We start from the raw sequence: 22,646 nt of genomic DNA on the forward strand, positions 1-22,646 counted from the left end.
ATAGGGAGTCTTAGTCAGAAAATTGAAAACATTCATTTCCTTCCTAACTGACTGGTGCTCACTTTATGGACAACATCCTCTGAAGCTCTTCACATATAACTAAAATGAGTCATCTGTATCTCACATTAGCACTTGCATTTGCACTAAACATTGTTGGTTTGGCACATGGATTCAATTAAAGTATGATAATACTTTCTGTAATCAATCATCCAGATGGGTTAGAATTAAGTCCAGCAGTGAACTCATGAAAATTTGCTCCTTGAACAATGGTTCAAAAGACATTTCAAAAATGTTTTATGTATCCTATAATCTATATGGTTTAACAAAACTTACCATGGTCAGAAAGAAGAATAATATTAATGCAGTTGTGAAGGTTCATTTGCTTAAGCCCATCCATCAACAACCCAACCACTTTGTCTACTCTCTCTAATGCAAGAATGACCTGCAAATCAAAAGTGAAGAGAGGCAAGATCAATAAGTTAACTCACATTTCAAAAAAATGGTGGTTTCCAATAAATATTCTGCTGCCAATAGAAAGCATCTGTCAGAAATATAGAGTAGGAATTGGTTTTTCATTAGCCTCCCTTGCTCTTCAACACTTATCAAACTTTAATTCTGCTTGATATAGTTTGGAGAGCTCTTTGGAACAACATAGCTGACTGATACTTTCCATCAGCAGCAGAAGATCAGTTAGATATCACCAAATCGTTTTTCCACATCCTGACTCAAGTAAAATTAATTTAACAAAGACCACTGTCTAAGATGAGCAATTCCAGCAATGATCATTCATTGACTGCATAGCTGAGCTATGCTGGATTGCTGTTTGGTCACCCCTGTAACTGAATTAAGAAATACAAAGAGTCTTCCATAATAAAACTAAACAAACAAAGCATTGTAGACTACCCAGATATTGTAGAAACTATTCCAAATTTCCAGAAAACTTAACCAAGGAGGAGTATCACAAAAGCAAGAAACAAGAATGTCTAAAAATTAGGCCAAGGCTGATATGGGTATCCATCCCCCAAAACAGTTGTCTTTCCAACCCATGTGACAAAAATCAGATGTTATTATTATTTGTCATTTATTAAATATACATCCCATTTTTCTACCTATACAATGCCCATGGCAGCTTACAGTGATTAAAAATACAAATGATAAAATATAGGAATAAAAACAATGAAATTAAAATGAAAGCAAAATTAAAATCAATGTCATTAGAAGCGATTCAATTAGCAATTATAAGTTTGGGGAAAGGGATTTGTTTTATCATTTTCCTAACTATTAGAAAAGTGACAGCCAAACACTCTTCCTAGCCTGAGGACCACTTAAGAGAAAGCCGTTCTCACATACTAGATAGCCAAATTTCTAGCATCAAGGGACATCTTCAAAAGGGTCATTCTGGCTGATATAAATAACCAGGCAGGTTCAAAGCAGAAGAAAACAATTTTCGTATTTCGTAGAAAAAGAAAGGGAGGAAAAAGTTCTCACAGTGATGATCTTTTTCTAACCCAGGGATCTAAATATGCAAACAAAATTCTGAGTGCAGCTGAATGTTCAACAATTTTTTCCTCCATATTTAGGGATAGGCATTGGCTTTCTCCTATAAAAATTAGTTTAGTTTAGTTTAGTTTATTTGATTTGTATACCGCCCTACTCCCGAAGGACTCAGGGCGGTGAACAGCCAAACAATAAAATACATAGATACAAAAAATTTAAAAACCAGATAAAATCAAATTAAACCATTTTGGCCCAGACAAATTAAAACACCCCAATAATTTAAAAACAGATTAAAATTTACATATTAAAAAGAGGGAAAAGATTAGGCCAAGCCCGCCTGGTGGAATAAAAAGGTCTTCACAGCGCGGCGGAAGGTGCGCAGATCCGGGATCCTCCGTATCTCCGGGGGGAGCTCATTCCAGACAGTAGGTGCCCCCACAGAGAAGGGTCTCCCCCTAGGGGCTGCCAGTCGACATTGTTTGGCTGATGGCACCCGGAGGAGTCCCTCTCTATGAGAGCATACTGGCCGGTGGGGGGCTATTGGTGGTAGTAGGCGGTCCCGTAGGTAACCAGGTCCTAAGCCATGGAGCGCTCTAAAGGTGGTAACCAAAACCTTGAAGCGCACCCGGAAGACCACTGGGAGCCAGTGCAGCTCGCGCAGGAGAGGTGTTACATGGGAGCGCCATGTCACTCCCATTACCACCCGCGCGGCTGCACTCTGCGCCAGTTGGAGCCTCCTCAAGGGGAGCCCCATGTAGAGACCATTGCAATAGTCCAGGTGGGAGGTGACGAGGGCATGAATGACCGTGCGTAAGGAGTCCCGATCCAGAAAGGGATGCAACTCGCGAATCAGGCGGACCTGATGAAAAATCCCCCCGGTCACGGCCGTCAAATGCTCTTCTAAAGACAGCCGTGAGTCCAGGAGGATGCCCAAGTTGCGAGCCCTCTCCGTGGGGGCCAATGATTCGCCCCCAATAGTCAGTGATGGCGCCAACTGACTATATCGGGACGTCGGAAACCACAGCCACTCGGTCTTGGATGGATTGAGCCTGAGCCTGTTCCTCCCCATCCAGATCCGTACGGCCTCCAGGCACCGGGACATCACTTCAAGGGCATCGTTGGGGTGATCCGGGGTGGAGATGTACAGCTGTCATCAGCGTACTGGTGGTACTTCACCCCGAAATCACAGATGATCTCGCCCAGCGGCTTCACATAAATGTTGAACAGGAGAGGCAAGAGGACCGACCCTTGCAGCACCCCACATATGAGGGGCCTCGGGGTCGACCTCTGTCCCCCTGTCAACACAGACTGCAACCGGTCAGAGAGAAAGGAGGAGAACCACCGCAACACAGTGCCTCCCACCCCTAACTCTTCCAACCGGTGCAGCATGATACCATGGTCGATGGTATCAAAAGCCACTGAGAGATCTAACAGGACTAGGACAGAGGAGCACCCCCTGTCCCGAGCCCTCCAGAGATCATCTACCAATGCGACCAATGCCGTTTCCGTGCTGTACCCAGGCCTGAAGTCCGACTGGAACGGATCCAGATACGTCGTTTCATCCAGGTGCTGGGGGAACTGTTGCACAACCACACTCTCAACAACCTTCGTCACAAAACGAAGGTTGGAGACCGGATGATAATTAACCAACATTGCCGGGTCCAGGGAAGGCTTCTTGAGGAGAGGCCTCACCACCGCCTCTTTCAAGGCGGCAGGAAAGTCACCCTCACCCAATGAAGCATTTATAATCCCCTGGAGCCAGCCTCGTGTCACCTCCCGGGAAGCCAGCACTAACCAGGAGGGACACGGGTCCAATAAACAAGTCCTCAGGGGTCACAGGATCAAACTCATCCCAGGTAACATTCTCAAGACCTGCCCCAGTCCCTCCCCCTGAGACTACCCAGTCGGAGTCCAGATCTTCCCGAATCTGAGTGATTTAAATTTTACTTAAATGTTTAATGCATAAAGTTTGATCCAAGAAGTATTAAAGTGATCTCTTTTTAAAGTTTCAGGCTATCACCCAATCCTTTATCCCAATGCACATACATATAATTCTCTGTTATCTATTTGGGTCACTTACTTTTTAAAACACTTCTTAACTTTTAATCCTATCAGTGTTAATGTCTTTGGATGGTCTGAGCCTAATTATTTAATACAATTGTAAATCTGAAATCTTCTTTAATAATTAAGTTTAACGATCTTATCCGTAGTCTCCATTAAATATATTCTGCATCAAGATCTTTCATAGTTGTTTTCAATTTTTATATGTCATCATGTTATACTCCTAGAGCTGTGCATCATTTTTATAATATATGAATAATTAAAGGGGTGTTTTATTTTAAGTGAGGGGATCAAATTACACCTTAATTAGAAATTTTTAATGTTCTTAGCCTTAATCTACTATGGAACTTAATTTAAAAGAAATGCCATTATAACATCCAGTTACTTACTTCACTGCTGATTGGCCCATAACTGTGTCCTGAGGAATCTGGTTCTTCTAAATACAGAGTGTAAAAGTGTGGTCTATATCAAACAGCATTAAAATTTAATATTTTACATATAAATTAAGAGAAGAGTGAAAATATTTAAATTCAGTAATTTCATTAGAAACAACTGCATTAATAACAAATTTTGGGGTGGTTTATATAAAAATATATATTATAGTACACATATAGATAACATATGGGGATAAAGCATGATGACCAGGAGGCTGGGTCCTGAATCAAGCAACCTCTCACTAAATGGCCTTAAGCAAATCATACTCTCTCAAACTCAGCCCACAATATGAGTAGTAGTAATAATAATAATATCAGTACACTGTTTCCCTGAAAATAAGACCTCCCCGGATAATAAGCCCAATCAGGCTTCTGAGCACAATAAATAAGCCCTCCTCAAAAATATTTAAATGCATGTGCAGCCAGTCCCCGCCATTTCCTCTGGTTGCTTGCCACACAAACAACACGAGATAAAGAGGCGAGGCCGGAGGGGGGGAAGGGAGGGGGAACATGCCCCACACATCCCACATGCCCTTACCTAATAGCCACTCCCGCAACCCTAGCCACTGCGCCCCTTCTGTCACGCTAATGGCCACCGCAAAAGCCATTAGCGAAGAATAGGGAAGCGATGGCGATGACAGGACATTTGGTCGCAGCAGCGTGGCCAGGCCAATGGCATGGTGCAGGTCCTGGGAAGCAAGGCTGGAAGCGCATGCACAGCCTCAGGGCCTAACAGCTGACGAGCAGCTGTGTCAGCAGCAGCCATGAAGTGACCATGCTCATTGCCTTCTGCACCTCAAAAATAATAAGACCTCCCTGAAAATAGGGCCAAGTGCTTATTTTGGGGGTCAAAAGAAAATAAGACCCTGTCTTATTTTCGGGAAAACATGGTATATTAAAATACAGTATGCATGAGTGTTATAATTTAAAGTATGCGCATGAGGCATTCTGAACAGTTGAAAGCACTGTGAAAATGTTACCTATAGTGAAACCTCAGTTTAAAGGACTTTAATTCAACAGATTTCAGATTCAATAGATAAAATTTCCACTGCAATTACAATTGAATTATGACATCATGCTATATGACATTCTGTCCAGGCTAACAGACAAATGGGAATAATAGACACTCCTTTCACCGAAATGAACCATTAACGTGAAGTAATCAATATGTATTATATTACTACACATTCATACTCTATTACAGTATAAGCTTTTATGAGCCCTTTAAAAAAATTTGTAACAAACTTCACAACATCCACAAGCCAAGCCAAATGGTGCCAATTCAAGACAGCAATTACTATTTGTCTTTCAGTTATTTTATACATTGCTTTGAGATAGCAATTTACTTGCCTTTCTTCCTCTGGTAATTGTAGCCATCTAAGAAATGTTATTACTCTTTCTTCAAATGGTATTGATCTAAAGAGAAAATGTCAACAAAACACAGAGACTTACATGTGACATTTGCCTTAGGGCAGCTGTCATTGATTTATTAAATCTGGACATAAAGATCCAGCGTATTCTAAAAATCCAGAAAATAGATAATTATAGATCAGGATTGGAACGTTGTAACAATTATTACTTAGGTACTTTGAATCAGGCAAGTTTTATGCATCCCCAAATTAACCCAGACAGTTCATTTGGAGCTACATCTGCCACTGCAAAAATGTGGACAGTCACTAGATGGCAGTAACTCTCTGATCATCTGAATATTGTACCCTGCAGATTTTAGCTAAGAGATTCAGAAAAGAATAAGCCATGGTTGGTTTGAAATAAGCCTACCATTCAGAAAAGAATAAGATATTTCCCATACCATGGTTAGCTAATTAAGGCTTTCTTTACCTGCTATTTTTGATTAGAAGAAATATATTTTCATGCATATCTCTGAAAACTAATTGGATTATTATGAAAATATTCAGAATATTTTAAAGATTAAAATTTTATAAAACAAGAGGGGCTTTTTAAGTGCAGAAATATCTGCTTAGCATTTTCAGAGACTTGTGCTTGGAAATGCATATTTAGGACAACAGGCACAGAGATATAATTCTAGACATTCTACAATTACACCAATCCTGTATGAATGCCTGTAGCTTTACAAGCAAATACAATGTTAATTCTGGTGAAACTATTAATGAGGTTAAAATAAATTCATAAACTATAAAAAGTATGCCCCTCTTTAATGGAACATCTGGAATCAATAAAAATTGTCCCTTTTTTTCTTTTTCTTTAATACTGTATGTAAGGATAGACTCATAATGGGTGGAATATCAGAAAACCTGAAAATCCAGGTTAGAGACAGATCATGGGGAAAATTTATCCAAGTGGTTGAAAATAATCAATCGATCAACACATCATAAAGCTAATCCCACCCCTCTTTCTCCCCTACCACCTGCAAAACAAACTCAAACTTGACCTTGTAAGAAGGACATTTAGAAAGAATTACAAATTCAGAATTCTTACAGAGCCTTTCAGCGGGTTGTGTAATATATGTGTTGTTAAGCTAATTAACAACTTAGAATGTCAGCAATAATTAGCGTCTTCAAATCTATATACAAAAAAATAGCAAGTGCATCACAAAATATTTTTAAAAAAACAAGCAACTTACAATCGGCATAATATCAAAACCAACAAAGCATGCAATCCCATAGAATGTAGGGGTTCCTAATAGAACAATTAAATAAATAGAATCCATAAGATAATAAAAATGAAAATGATGTGCTAATGACTGAAAGCATGACTGAAGAATTTATTATGTGCTTAAAATATGCCCACAGATTTTCTTTGAAGCAGGTTTTTAACCTTATTAACCAACTAAAGCTAAATAACCAATAATATTTAAAATAGCAGTGGAAAGGAACAGAGGTCGTACCACAGCAAGAGCTTTCTTTTTTTTAAAAAAAAGGAAAACTATTCCAAAAAAATCCTGCCACGCTTAAAAGATTTAGCTTTTTAGAACTTTTTTCATGAGGTTCCTCCATTCACAAATTCTCACCTATTATATAATTTGTACAAGTTTGGAAAACTTCCATTGACATCAACATCTGAACCAGGCCAGAAAAACGAAGCAGATTTTAGTCCCTGATACATTGCAGTCAGCCAAATCTGTACAAAAAGATTAAAAAAAAACCCTTGTAACTGTGAATTCTCTCTGTTGCTTTTGAAACAGTATTTGGAAAATAATTTGCTGCTTTAAAAGAATTCCATGGATTTTTGCTTGCCAGTTTCCACCCACTCACTCAACCCTTCTATGTTGTAATCAAAAGGAACACATTTGCCCCTAACCTTATGCCAGTCTTCTCTTATTGAATCTTTCATTGATTGCTTATGTTTATAGCAATTTATTTTCCAAGGCTATTCATAAGAAGATGAGAAGCTGTCCGATAGTGCCTCTGCTGAGTCTTTCACAGGATCTGCTATTCTGTTTCTTCTAACAAGAGATAGATTTATTTATTTATATAATCTTCAAGAATAACTGAATATTTCAACATTCCTCTGATCAAGCCTTTTCTATTCTATACCGTATTGCATTGAGCACTCTTGATCTTGTATTTACAAAGAGCTGCTTCATTTCGGCCTTGCCTCCTGAAAGCCAGGATTCCCTTTTCAAAAATAAGTGGATGGTAAAATTAATGGAGTTGGCAAACATGGCAAAATTAATTGACTGCTTTGATTAAAGAAAATATTTTATCTAGCTTTGTTTCTACTTGGTAATCACTCTTGGATTTTTTTTGATTGAAACTAAAACAAAGAAGATTTTAACTTGGGTTTTGATGGTTGGATATGTTTATGATGACTGAGGTATTGTTTAATATGGTGCATTCTAGTTCAAGGTGTCATTAATTTATGTTTTTATCCCCATGGAAGAAAGTTTGACATTACTTTTTTCTACAGCTTTTTGTAATTGTTACTCCTTATTTTAGTTTGTTGTTGTTGTCACCACTTTCCCCAACTCCTTTTTTCCCCTTTTTTGTATTTTATATATTTTTGGAAATTTAATAAAATTTTGGGGGAAAACACAAATATTGTCATTTCCTTCTTTCTTTGTTCTGTTTCAAAAGAGCATGGCAAATTCATCCACTATAAATTTAAGATGGCCTCCTTCTGCTGCCAGGCTATCTGGCCAGACATCACCAATTTATCTGTCAATCCACAGTAGTATAAATTACTAAATAGCTCATTTTTCTTTCAACTTTCTTTTTTCTTCACTTGCTATCTTTGTCATTATTATGTTACCATTTCTCTGTGGAACAGGCAGATAGCCTTGGTTTTATCTTTAACTTTCTCTTTCCCTCATTTCTCATGTTTCCCATAGTTAGTCCCAGGCAGCTCATGTTGCTTCTCCATGCAATAAAACTATACAATGACTTTCTCTTGTAGAACAAACAGACAGCAGGCTAGCAGAGTGCACTCAGGAACACCAATTAGCAATCATAAAACACAATGAAAACTCCTTAATTTTGTAACACATTGACAGACTTAACCATTATCTCAACAGGGAACTTGTGAGCATCCTAGACTAAACTAAATCCAAAAATGTTATGGAATTCCTGGAAGTTTGGCATTTAGACAAATTAGCATCAACAGGCATATAGATTACATACCATTAAAAAGAGACAATAAGAAGCATTAAAAAAGAAAAAAAGAGGGGAGGGGAAGGGAAGGGAAGGGAGGGAAGAGGAGAAGAGAGGAGAGGAGAGGAGAGGAGAGGAGAGGAGAGGAGAAGAGAAGAGAAGAGAAGAGAAGAGAAGAGAAGAGAAGAGAAGAGAAGAGAAGAGAAGAGAAGAGAAGAGAAATACAAGATAATCTTTAACAATTGTTAGTGACTTGTCAGTGGGCAGTCAAAGTCTGCCTAATGTTGCAGACAGTATAACAACATTCAAAGACACTATATCGGACTGATCCAATAACAGCAATTGCACATAAAAGGAATCGGTGCTTCCCGGGTATTTTATCAAGTGAGCTGTTATGAGTTGGGGCTGTGAGTCCTTACAAAAGGTACAATATAGTAGAATGTGAGCTGCATTAAGTATCTTTTGATAGTTAATAACACATTGTATTTAGAATTAATACTTACTGGCTGTCCTTGGTACCACTGTGGATTAAATTTCTCAGCATTTTTGAGTGTGAAAGTAGCATTTCTCTCTGGATCATACATTTTGTTATCCACGAGACCATGGGATTCTGGATACAGACCCTGGAAGTAAGATTTGAATTAATATGCATCAACAATGATTCAACAATTGGAGACCTCAAGCTAAACACAGTAGAAGACAGAAACACTTGGAGATCCATCAAATTTGATTCCCTCCAGCTTAGTATTACAATAATGGATTTTAAATAAAATTTGCTAAAAGAAACTCTGCTTCCCTCACAATTCCACAATAATTTGGAAAGTTTCTATATACTTTTTATTTAATGTGGGGCAATTGCAAGGCCCATGAGAAGTTAAAACATTAAGACTTAATGACAATTTAAAGAGACAAGATTGGATTTAGAGTGAAAAGAGGCACAAAGAACACGTCAGGCAAACGAAAACTGGGACATGATGGTATCTACGTTGGAAACATGGAATCAAGGAGTGGGAGAAAGTTATGGAAGTTACTACTTGGTTATTTCTCCTAATGTAATGAAATAGAATTTTTACAACTCTTAGTATGCCTTCGAAGAGAGTATGGAACATGAAAAGCAAAAACTTAAACATACTCTTACCGTAGCAATGCTGTAATGATTAGGAAATGTTTTTGATGGATATACTGGCCTTAGGCTGCGAGTATATGTCCCACATTTTCCTGTTAAGGAAAAAAAAATGCAATTCCATGTTTATAAATAATGCATTTTTTCATATCAAATATTCAGAATGATTTAGAATAATACGGCATTTCCCATGTTTTTTGCAGTAGCAAAAATAAATGTTATTACACTGTTCCAAATGAAATGCAAAATGCCCATCATTCTCACTGTCTTCACATATTTTAGATACTGCTAGAAGTTTCAAATAGAGAACTTAGATTGGATTGAATTAAAGGTAAAGGGGTCCCCTCGCACATATGTCCTAGTCATTCCCGATTCTAGGGAGCAGTGCTCATCTCCATTTCAAAGGCGAAGAGCCAGCGCTGTCCGAAGACGTCTCCGTGGTCATGTGGCCAGCATAACTAAATGCCAAAGGTGCACAAACGCTGTTACCTTCCCACCAAAGCTTGTCCCTATTTTTCTACTTGCATTTTTTATGTGCTTTCGAACTGCTAGGTTGGCAGAAGCTGGGACAAGTAATGGGAGCTCACCCCATTATGCAGCACTAGGGATTCGAACCTCTGAACTGCCGAATTTTCGATCGACAAGCTCAGCGTCTTAACTAGTGAGCCACCGCATCCCTTAGATTGAATTACTGTATCACTAAATTACAGATGGAAAATATTTATTGTTCAGCCCTCCAAAATAAATAGGTTTCAAATATATTCAAGTGTCTTCTTTCTCTACCATCCCCTTGCTCATACACCTCATAATTAATCATCTTTAAAATATAAAAATTTCCATATCTGGAAATGTAATCATTACACGGTTATAACAGTTTTAAAAAGAATTGCTGAATTCAAGCAGGACTTCAGCAAGCTCATTCTTGGGTCTTGAATCACTGCTGCCCATGAAATATCCAAGTCTTATTTGGAGTTTACAAAGGATATGAAGAGCTATGAAAGGGAACACCATTTAATTCTTTTTCTCTGCTTGCTATTGCTCAGAGTAGGTACTCACTTAATTTGCTAATAACAGGAAGAAGTTTGCCCCAAGTTTGCAAATATTCAGCTCGGAATCCATCCAAAGAAAATAGTAACACTGGAGGTTTTGTAAATCTGAGTTGGAAACATAAGGACAGTTAAGGTAAGCATCTTATCATTATTTGTTTATTTTCTACATGCTATAGATTTAAGGCCTCTTCCACCATGTGACCATAAGCATGCTGCAGAAGAAAGGATGAAAGGAAAACCACATCAAAACTCGCTATTCATCTACATCAGCTATCTTCAGCCTGATGCCCTCTAAAACCTGAACCTCAGCTGCCATAACAATGGGAGCTGCAGGAGTTAAGAACCACATTTTTTATAAACTCTAAGCTGGGAAAGCTACAGTAACAAAGGCTTTGCCAATTTACACAACATTCTACCTGAGAGGGAGGAAGTAAGTTTCTTTATGTAAAGCAAGTATCTTTCATCAGATCTTCCCCACAAACATGGACAGTGGGGAAAGAAGAAGCTATAACAGCAATTATGGGGATGAAAAATATAATGTAAATTCGTGCACACGGAAGTAATGTCCTTGCCTGATTTACATGGAGGTAAATCAGGCAAGGGCAGGTAGTCCTTGGTTAACAATGGCAACTGGACTGGAATTTCCATCACTAAGCAACATGGTCACAAAGTGTGACATCACATGACTGCACCATTTAGTGGCAGCATTTCTGGCACTTCCGGTTGACATTATTAAGCGGATCACATGACATTGTAAAGTGTGATATCATCACATGGTCACCGTTTGCAACTCCCTGCTGGTTTTCCCATTGTCTTTGCTTTTGGGAACCTGGCAATGAAAGTAGCAAAGAGCAATCATGTGATCCAGGGGTGGGTTCTACCTACTTTTAGTACCGGTTCGCAACGGGGCCGCATGACGTCGGGGTCGGTGGGTGGAGCCTCCCGCCAGTTTTACTACCGGTTCTATAGAACCAGTGTGAACCGGGGGCAACCCACCACTGATGTGATCACAGGACACTGTGATGTCACAATTGTGAGCTGGTTGCCAAGTGCCTGGATTGCAATCATGCAAGTGTCATGATGCTGAACTTTTGAGGACTAGTTATATGTACCACTTGTTCAGCACCATCATAAGTTCAAACAATTGCTGAATGAATGGAAGACCACCAGTTACAGGAATAAATTCGTATTTTTTTAAAAAAAATATTTTTTATTAAAGATTTAGTTTTGGGGTGAATTATTTTTCATCAAGATTCTTGCAAGAGACGTTTTGATACCACATTATCATCCTCTCTCCACTGATTTTTAGAAAGTTGCAAAATCCATCTTAAATTTCCTTACCCTTCTGGACACTGGTTTTCACTGATGTCTTCGCATTTCTCTTCAAGCCAACTTGTCTTTCCTTGTTTGTTTGTTTGTTTAAAAAAAGAAGTTTATTACATTATTTTGTTTTTCAAAAGAGTAAAACCTATTTGATACTTTATTAATTGCGTAGTTAGGAAACTATTACGTTTATCTTATTTCTTAACCTCCTGCTAATTTCACATATATCATGAGATTTCCAAGCCTTTTTTAATCACAAGCCAAATGGGCATTGCAGCTCTAAAACTATTTTTGGATCTCAAGTTTGATATCACTATAGTTACATATGACATCTACAATAAAAAGGTCATTAGGTGTAGCCATTTGTATTTTTGTTTTGTTTTTTAAAGAAAAAGCTATAATATTTAAAATGGTTATCTCAAATTAGTGGTCTCTATTGCTTATTAATGCAGAAAAGCTACACAGGTGCAGTCTTTAGAATTTACTCCATCCACTGGCCCTCTAATAAAAATATGCTGCCAAGCCACTGTCTTTTCCTTAGCCCAGTTCCGATCTGAGACAGAACATGAGAAAACTAACTGGAGAATGAGATACAAGGGAGCAAACATGAGAGGAGAAAGGACTCAGCTCCCATTTCCTAAATTCCACATCTGATGCTCCCATTCAAATGCTTCTCCTTCCTCCTCCTCCTCCTCCGCTAGGAAAGAACAGGAGCATGGCTGACTATACTGAAGCTTGCCATGTTCTTAGAAAGGAAGGTCAGGACTGTGAAAATGAATTCCCTTGATTAAAGGAGCTTTGGACTGAAGATTTAGGATATTTCTGGACTTAGAGTGAATGGCAAATGGCAAATTGATATCCCACAGAGAATGCACACATCCTTGAGAAGCACCCATCATTTCTGAGGGCAAGTTTATTCCACTTGTTAATTGTTCTCACTGTTAGAAAATTTCTCCTTAATTCATGGGTGCTTCTCTCCTTGATTAGTTTTCATCCATTGTTTCTTGTCCTGCCCTCTGGTGCTTTGGAAAATAAGTTGACCCCCACCTTCTTTTTGTGGCAGCCCCTCAAATACTGGAATACTGCTATCATGTCCCCCTAGTCCTTATTTTCTCTAGACTAGCCAAACCCAAATTCTGCAACCGTCAGAGGACAAGCAGAAGCAGTATGCTCCGTCCCATATTTGGGCAGACCAGGTTGCCCTGATAAAAAACACTTAGTCAGAGGACAAGCTTACTATGTATGAACTATCAGAGCAGATGCTTACTATATATGGAGTCAGCAACAAAACATTATCCCTAAGCTTAAAAACCAAATGCTTGCTATGGTACATAAAATAAGATACCAGTTAACTCAGCTCCCACTGAAATCAGCCAGTTTCTGGTCACACTGTAACCAACTTATCCCAATAATTTCAAGAGTCTTGGTAGTACAGTGGTCTAAAGCACCCTGTTATTAAGAACAGCTGCCTGCAATTACTGCAGGTTCAAATCTCACCAAGGCTCAAGGTTGACTCAGCCTTCCATCCTTTCTAAGGTAGGTAAATTGAGGACCCAGTTGTGGGGGCAATAAGCTGACTTTGTATAAATATACAAAAGAATGAAGGCTATTGCTTAGCGCATTGTAAGCCACCCTGAGTCTCTGGAGAAGGGCGGCATATAAATCAAATTAAAATAATAATAATAATAATAATAATAATAATAATAATAATAATAATAACAACAACAATAATAATAATAATAATAATTTCAATAGATTCTGAGTTTGAATAGACCCTGACCTGTGCTTTCTTTAGAAAAGAATGTTTAAAGCAGTCTTTTAAATCATAGCTCTTGACCTAGAAACTAACTCAAAATCCTTGAAAAAGTAGAATAAACAGTAAGTAGAATAAACAGTCCAATGCACTGCTGCTATTGGAAGAAAGAAGAAAACAGGGAGTTTTACCTTGGCAAACAGAGTCGTAATTGACGCAACAATTATTATTTTTCACACAATCATCCGAGCAGGAACAATGATATTCTGGCCGGTTCTTCTCACCACATCGAAATTTGGTGCAGGTCCATATCTGAACTGTAACAGAGAGATACTATTTGAAATTAAACATGTCTGGGCTGGATAAAAACAGTACGTGGAATTGCATGTCAAATTATTACAAGGCTACAAAACAAAAAAGGAAAATTTTCTTTTTGTATCTTCTGCACTCAAGGAAATATTGAGCAAGGATCTCATGGGTAAAGCCACCAGTCTGGGAGAAGACCTAATGCCATCATTTAAGTTATCCAACCAATTTAAATTCCCAATATTCCTACCAATGTATTTCTCTTACTCCCCAATCCATGCACTCTCTCAATATTTTAAACATTGAGTAGAGACCTGAACATGGTGAAAGGGACACGGTGGCTCAGTGGCTAAGATGCTGAGCTTGTTGATCAGAAGGTCGGCAGTTCAGTGGCTCAAATCCCTAGTGCCGCGTAACAGGGTGAGCTCCCGTTACTTGTCCCAGTTTCTGCCAACCTAGCAGTTTGAAAGCACATAAAAAATGCAAGTAGAAATATAGGGACCACTTTGGTGGGAAGGTAACAGCGCTCTCTGTGCCTTCGGCGTTTAGTCATGCTGGCCACATGACCACAGAGACATCTTCAGACAGCACTGGCTCTTCGGCTTAGAAACGGAGATGAGCACCGCCCCTAGAGCCAGAAACGACTAGCACGCATGTGCAGGGGAACTTTTACCTTTGGAGACCTTGAATTCATAGGTTCTAAACATCTAAAACAGATCTTTGAATCATTTTGGACTGATCAATGCAGGGGTGAAATGCTCCCGGTTCAGACTGGATCGCCGATCTGGTAGCGATGGTGGCGGGTGGTTCGGAGAACCAGTAGCAAAAATCCCTGCGGCCCCCCCCCCCCATGCCCAGCTGAGCCGCACCATCATCAGAGGCTTTTTCTTTTTTTACTTTTAAAAGCATATTTTCTACAAACTCTTCTGACGAAAAAATGCTTTTAAAAGTTTTTAAAAAAGCCTCTGATGATTGCACGGCTCAGCTGGGATCGTCAGAGGCTTTTCAAAGCATTTTTTCCTGCAACCTCTTGGCCGAAGGTTGATCCCAGCTGAGTTGCCTGATCGGCAGAGAGGTATTTTTTAAAAAGTCTCTCTGACGATCCCAGCTGAGTTGCCTGATCGGCAGAGAGGCTTTTCAAAGCATTAGAAAAAATGCTTTGAAAAGTTAAAAAAAAAAAAAGTTGGCCACGCCCACCCAGTCACATTACCCACCACCACCAAGCCACGCCCACAGAACCAGTAGTAAGAAATTTTACATTTCACCCCTGAATCAATGTGGAATTGGAGAGCATATTACTGGCACTGGCACAGAATGGTTTGCCATGGGGTAGAGGTCCTCTCTTCAGAAAATAATGGCCATGGTGGGTATGGCCAGCCATGAAATATTGAATTTATCAGAAGAGAAACTGGTAAGAAAGGTCCATTTCTCCCCTTATAACCCACATCTTCATTCTGACCTCTACTAGGAATATAAAAATCAGGCAAAATATGATTCAATATATTAATTCAATTTGGTTTTCCATCAGTTCTGACTGAATTTATTCAACTGAAACATATGGAAACATACACAATTGAAACAGATAGAAATAATGATTGAAATCCAGAAGCGCAACTCCTTGAAACACTCAGCTGGAATGAAATGAAAGCAATAAAACAAAACTTTAAAAAAAATTGCTTACCAGGTTCCGTACAAGCTTCCTGAAAATCTAAACAGCAGTTTCCAAGTTCAACACATTCCTTGTCGCAGCGGCAGGTTCCAAATGTTCTTTCATAGCAACGACCCTTGCAAGTTTTCACTGAAAATTTTAATATTTACTCAATGTTACAGATTGCACACAATATTCTATTTCAGGGTGATTTAGCAGCCACGTGCATGAAAGTATGGATTGCTCTTTTAGTAACTCCCTTTTTGTTAACCCCCTATGAAAAGTAAATAGGCATTCTCAGTCTAAAAGAATATAAATGCTATTGAATCTGTCTATGAATATAGATGTGGAAGCAGCATTGGAGGCATGCACATTGTCTAAATTTCATTGTCAACAAGTGGAGACCATATAGACTGGGGGTGTCAAACTCAAGGCCTGCGGGCCGGATCCAGCCTGCAGGGTGCTTAGATCTGGCCCACGGGGCAACCCTGGAAGCAGTGAAGGCCAGCACATGGTGCCTCTGCCAGCGTGGCCCTCCCAAGCTCCATTTTCACTGGCAGAGGGTTGCAGGAGGGTGTCGCAGGCAAAAACAGAGCTCAGAAGCATGTTTTCACTAGCAGAGCACTCGGGCCGCCACAGGCAGCCCCGACACAAGTGACGTTGAGCTGGCCATGCCCACCCTGGCCCCCCGAGGTCAAACACAACCCTGATGGCTCCTTCAATGAAATAAAGTTTGACAACCCCGATATAGACCTATTAGATCTAAACTTGCCTATTCTCCCCCAAAGGATTAATTGAAGCCTTTTCTTGATTGGTTTGAGTACAGCTTCATTTACTCATTCCTTCTGAATTGTGGGAGGAGGCCGCTTAAACTTAAAATAAGGTGGTTTTTTTTTTTTTTTTTTGCTTTAATTTATATGCCGCCCTTCTCCGGAGACTCAGGGCGGCTTACAATGCATTAAGCAATAGCCTTCATACTTTTGTATATTTATACAAAATCAGCTTATTGCCCCCACAAACTGGGTCCTCATTTTACCTACCTTTGAAAAGATGGAAGGCTGAGTCAACCTTTTGCGAGATTAAAAAAAACAAGAGAGAAAAGCATTTCCATGGAAAACTTTGATGGTGGTTTAGCAATAGCTCTTCCTTGACCCCATTCAAGGCTGAGTATATTTAGTCATATGTGCAAAATAATGCCATGGACCTGGCATGGGTGCTGTGGGATTTATTTCAAGGATGTATACATAAAAATGTAATTGAAGGTTGTGGTCCTAACATACTTACCAGTAACTTGCATGAGATCAAAATCTCATTTGATTAATTAACTAAGGCTCTTGTTAATTAAATAGTAGCTCAGATAAAAATATTACTAACAGCATTCATAATTTGTATTGTACTGAGTTCCTAATGGAAAAGTTTTGACAACTAGGCACATTCGTGTTAAACCAGAGGAAGCCCAGTGAAAAATTCAATTGCCTAAATTACTTTATTCATGCCTGGGTTATCCTTATATATAAATTCTTGCTTTTATGTAGGTGTTTCAAGAAGTAGGATGTACCTTATTTTGGATCTGGTTCAGGTGACAAGCCGTTACTCAGTATGTACAGAGGACCAGTGTGGAATGCTATGAATGTAATCTTTGGGGACGTGGAGATATTTTTAAAACTCATATATTTATTCTTCTATTAACATTTTTACAACTTACCATCTCTTGTACAGCTAGGTTTCAGTCCAAATATACATCCTAAGATTATTGTAAGCACAATGACGCATAATACCTAGAACAGAAAAGAAAGTTTTCTCAAAAAAAAAGAAAATCTACTACACTAATTATATTCATCAGAACTCACTAAAGCAATGGGTTGATTGGCTGGTAAAAGATAGCACATTTTTTAAAAGTAAAGTCAACGTAACACACATAAGTTTACCAAATGTTTATTGCTACAGCTCTGGAAAGATGATATTGAAATATAGTATGGTGTTCTTTGAGACTGTCTATCAAACAAGAATTTGCACAGTAATATATTTCACAGTTATTTGTTTGATTTTGTTTTAAAGTGTTTTAAAAGTATTCTTTCCTCTTTGTTTTACTTTTAGTAATTCAGAAAGAAATTCTAAAGAAAAAAATAACCATTATTTTGATTATTGGTTATAATCAGCATATTCTAATAATCTTTTTTTTTCATCCTATTTTCAAAAAAAATTCCACTGTAACTTTATTGTTTCCAAAAGTGATTAAGAAAATAGAGAGTTTGGTTGAACTAAATGTTTTATAAAAGGCTGCACATTATAAATTGTGAGAAGTTTCTTGTGTAGTTCAGCTGTTCTATTCATGAGTAGACCACAAGACTTCCATCATGCAGTCGTTTCCTGAACAGCAGCTGTCCAGGCTGCAGGTGGATGATCTCTCAGTCTCTCTTTTGTTTGAAAAGGTTTCTCCTGACAAAAACAATCATTGGCTGCTATTCACTATTGCAGCATTGTCCCTACTTCTTTGGGGACATCTATAGAATCTCACTGAAAGCCCAACTGTATTGGACTTCCATAAAGGAAGGCCAATGATGGAGTTCTCCAATATAATTAGATCAGTGTTTCTTAACCTTCGCCGGTATGACTAAGCATAGCTCATAAAATCATCTGCTACAATGTCCTACCTGTCAATGACTACTTCAGCTTCAACCACAACAATACACAAGCACACAATAGATACAAACTTAAAGTGACCCGCTCCAAACTCGACTGCAGAAAAGATGACTTCAGTAACAGAGCTGTTAATGCCTGGAATGAACTACCAGACTCTGTGGTCTCATCCCAAAACCCCCAAAACTTTAACCTAAAACTGTCTACTGTTGACTTCACCTCATTCCTAAGAGGTCTGTAAGGGGCATGCATAAGAGCACCAGCTAGGGATGCCTACCATCCCTGTCCTAATGTTCCCTTTAATTGTATTCATGCTTATACTTATATATATTATCTAATATGTACTCGACAAAATAAATAAATAAAATAAATAAAATTTAAAATATTGCAGACTTCAACTTCCAGAAGTCTGCAGTCATCTTGCTGGCTATGAAATTCTAGGAGTTGACGTCCACACATAATGGCAAGATTGAGAAACACTGATTTAGAAGATTGCATGATGCATAAGGCTGGCCTAGAGAATACTAGAGAATTATACTTCCGAATGGCAGAGGTTAGCCAAACATTTGCACTTTGAAATCCTCTTTCCAAGCTTTCCTTTCCAAATAATTTCCTTTCCAACTAATTCCCACAACACTGTCAAACTATTTACTAAGACTGTATTACTGTATTCTCATCCTTCTTATTACCTATCTCCTCCTACTTATGACTGTAACCTTGTTGCTGATATCTTTATGATTTATATTGCTTTATGTAGTTTCTTAGTATGATTTGATTGCTTATTTAGTATCCTATGACTATCACTAAGTTTTGAATCTTATGATTCTTGATGAATGTATTTTTATGTACACTGAGAGCTTATCCACCGAAGACAAATTCCTTGTGTGTCCAATCACACTTGGCCAATAAAGAATTCTATAAAGGAATGAGCAGGTCGTTAGAATGATGTCATGCTGGTCCTACAAATAAGACATCTTTTTTTCTTCAAATACACTTCATTAAATATATCAGTTTAATATAGTTTTTGAATCTCTTTTTTCTTCATGTTTTATGTTGAGGAAGGCAGGTTATCCGGTATTATCTCAAAATAATTTCTAGTATTGCTAAAAGCTATCATTTAAATCTTACCCTTGAGGGGAAAATAACATGGGTTTTGTTATTTGTTAACTATCATAGTTACTTTGTATTTTAATTTGATTTATTTTCTCTCTTTTAAAATGATGTTCAGATTTATTAGCTATTAACATTCCTAAACTGATAAGCAAGCTGGAGTCTAACTCCAGATAAGAAAAGTTTTTTAGTACAACTTGGGGTCTGGCTTATCTCTTTTCTGAATGCTAAACAACTCATTTTCCTTACAACGACGCCCCTTCTAATGTCAGACCTCATTTTAATGAACATGTGTGATATTATGGGATGCAAATATGTAACATGTTTGACTACATGTAACTGACTTTCTATGCAAAGGGGAGGTTACTTTTATTCCATCCAATCAACTTTCTTCTTGCATTTTCTTTGTGTTAACTATAAAAAGAAGGGAAACATGGGGCTCAAGATTCTCTCTCTTCCTTTTTCTTACAGAGACCCACTTGATCAGGGTACCCTAATAAACTGCTTTTAAATGATCTTCCGACTCAGTTGCTTATTGGGAAGGTAAACTGAGGCAGAACCTAGAGCCAGATTTGACTTTCACTCTTCAACTAAAATAAGAAACAGATTTGGTATCATTGACTACAAAGAGATTATTCTGAAGGGTGCCAAATATTGAACGGGAATACTACTTTATTTGACTGAATAATAAAGAGGTGGGTTTTTTCCTATGGAGGAAGAATGATGGTGCAGTGGTTTAAAGTGCAGTACTGCAGGCTACTTCTCCTAACTGTCTGCTGCCTGCAATTTGGCAGTTCAAATCTCACCAGGCTCAAGGTTGACTCAGCCTTCCATTCTTCCGAGGTGGGTAAAATGAGGACCCAGATTGTTGGGGGAAATATGCTGACTCTGTAAACCGCTTTACAGCTCTTTACAGTGCTGTAAAGTGATATATAAGTCTAAGTTCTATTGCTATTGCTATAAGTAAAAGAATAAAATCTTCCAAAAACCATAAGCAGAAAATAAAAATACTGGCTCCTCTCTAGCATTCCCATGTGGATAGTGTCATACTACAAATGGGTATGTATTGTTTGCCCCAGTGCAAACTCTGGAGGGAATCATTGTGGTTAGAAAAGAAACAAATGAAACTTTCCCTGCAGTCAGGAAGTCTTGTGGAAAGGACCTTGTTCCCATGGAACTACACTGATTTATGTTCAACAGCAAACCACAGACAGGCTAGTTCACAGCACCGCAAACCTCAGAACATTACAAAAATATTCTCATGTTTACAGCAAGTTGATCAGTGAAGGGCAAACGTGAAAAGATATGGCTAGCTGTCAAAGAGGGAAAAAATTAATAGGCAAGGTTAAGGCAAATGGCTTGAGATGGACTATTTCAAAAAAAAAAAAATTCTGGGATATGCAATTTAATATGGGATTTATGACTACAGTTGAACTTGAACCCAAAATTTCTGTTACTAAACAAGGCAGTTGTTACTCCCATTTTATGACCTCTTTTGCCACAGTTGTCAACTATTGCAGTTGTTAAGTAAATCACCTGATCATTAAGCAAATTTGGCTTTCCACACTGATGTTGATGGTCGGAAGCCAGCTGAGAAGGTTATAAATGATGATCACATGACCCAAGGACCATGCAACCACAATAAATACATGCCAGTTGTCAAGTGCCACAATAAATACATGCCAGTTGCCAAGATCACTTGGCCAGTTGCCAAGTTATCACATAACCATGGGGTTGCTGCAATGGTCAAGAGTGTGAAAAAACAGTCACAAGTCACTTTTTTCAGTGCCGTTGTAACTTTGGTCATTAAACAAATAGTTGTAAACCCAAGGACTACAACTATTTCTAAAATAAACAGCATGAAAAGCTGCTTACAAAAATCCAGTCCTACAGAAGCTTACAATACAGAAGCACCAATGATGTTTCTTGTAAACAGTATTTGAATAACCATTTTCAATAGCGATATAGTATTGCAGAAGTTTCTCTGTGTTCAGAGATGGAAAAGGGGAATTAAATTGAAATAGTTGACCCCTGGTTTCCATATATCTCCATAAGTCCAAAGAACAGCATCTTATTAACAAAGACTGTTTATATATCTGTTTGAGACTGCATATACAACTATAAATAAAACAGTCTTCAATGGAAGAGATCCTAGATGCACCTGAATGCACGAAAACCTCTCTTCATGCTATTTATTTACTCTTATTTACTTCCAAGATTTTCATTGCCACTTCAGAGTAAATTATTTTCCACGAAGACTTTTGAGCTGTGATTGTACTCTACAATAAGCAAATATGAATTTAGTTATATTTGCAAAATATAAAAATTCCTAATGCATCTTTTATTATAAAGCAATACATTTGGATAAGATAAGGATTTCTGGAAAAGAAAATCTCAAAAACTCGATCTGCAGATCTAAAATAGCTTGAAATTAAATTTCATTGATAACTGTGGAATTTTATTCCAGGTAAAAGTGGTGTAAATCAATTATACCACAATTCTGAGTGAAGTTCTTTTTTAGCCCAATGCCATTCTCACTATATTTGTTTTCCTGCCAGAAAAACTGAGGCTGTGATTCCAGCAGCAGGTACTTAAGAGCAGGGAGTGGAGTGGAACATTCTGCTCTTAATTGTAGTGGAAGATGACAGTTCATCATCAGTAGTACTGGAGAAAGAATAATTTGCAAGTTACGCTGGGTTTTATAGAGAGAATGGTGAGAGGCCCCATCCAGTCCTTTGCTTTGTGCAGCAAACTATCTTGCAACATTCCTGTGGTTGAAAAAGCCTCAGTGGGAAAAGTACACAAAAGAAAACAGTAACCCAAACATTTACAAAAACTAGATTTAACCAGGAAATGCTGGAGCTGCATTAAAGAAGAATTACAAAATACAGATTTACTTAATTAATTTATAGGCTATCCATCTCATGTGCATGACTCGTGGTAGCTAGCCATTAAAATAGAGTAAAAACAATGAAAAATTAAAAACAAAAGAAATAACATTCTTCTAAAAACAGCAGATCCTGAAGATGAAACTCAAATACTTTGGCCACCTAATGAGAAGGAAGGACTCACTGGAGAAGAGCCTAATGCTGGTGTAGGAAGTTAGCACCCACCCCTTTCCTGGAAGAGTGAAA

At 38.2% G+C, this 22,646-nt stretch overlaps 1 protein-coding gene across 1 annotated transcript in view; it reads right to left on the minus strand.

The window, feature by feature from the left end:
* Positions 1–22,646, minus strand: part of LOC139308832 (ectonucleotide pyrophosphatase/phosphodiesterase family member 1-like) — a 51,726-nt gene that overhangs the window by 21,332 nt on the left and 7,748 nt on the right. The window contains exons 2-12 of the mRNA XM_070932707.1: positions 17,468–17,540; positions 15,796–15,912; positions 14,000–14,125; positions 12,074–12,134; positions 10,740–10,837; positions 9,699–9,778; positions 9,064–9,183; positions 6,982–7,091; positions 5,343–5,408; positions 3,948–4,020; positions 334–442 (exon numbers count right to left, since the gene is read on the minus strand). Coding sequence (XP_070788808.1) covers positions 334–442; positions 3,948–4,020; positions 5,343–5,408; positions 6,982–7,091; positions 9,064–9,183; positions 9,699–9,778; positions 10,740–10,837; positions 12,074–12,134; positions 14,000–14,125; positions 15,796–15,912; positions 17,468–17,540 — 1,033 coding nt within the window. The remainder of the gene's footprint in view (positions 1–333; positions 443–3,947; positions 4,021–5,342; positions 5,409–6,981; positions 7,092–9,063; positions 9,184–9,698; positions 9,779–10,739; positions 10,838–12,073; positions 12,135–13,999; positions 14,126–15,795; positions 15,913–17,467; positions 17,541–22,646) is intronic.

The sequence above is a fragment of the Pituophis catenifer genome, unplaced genomic scaffold (genome assembly GCF_029215685.1).
Source record: "Pituophis catenifer annectens isolate HBS135680 unplaced genomic scaffold, rPitCat1.0.hap2 SCAF_1, whole genome shotgun sequence".
Lineage (NCBI taxonomy): Eukaryota > Metazoa > Chordata > Lepidosauria > Squamata > Colubridae > Pituophis > Pituophis catenifer.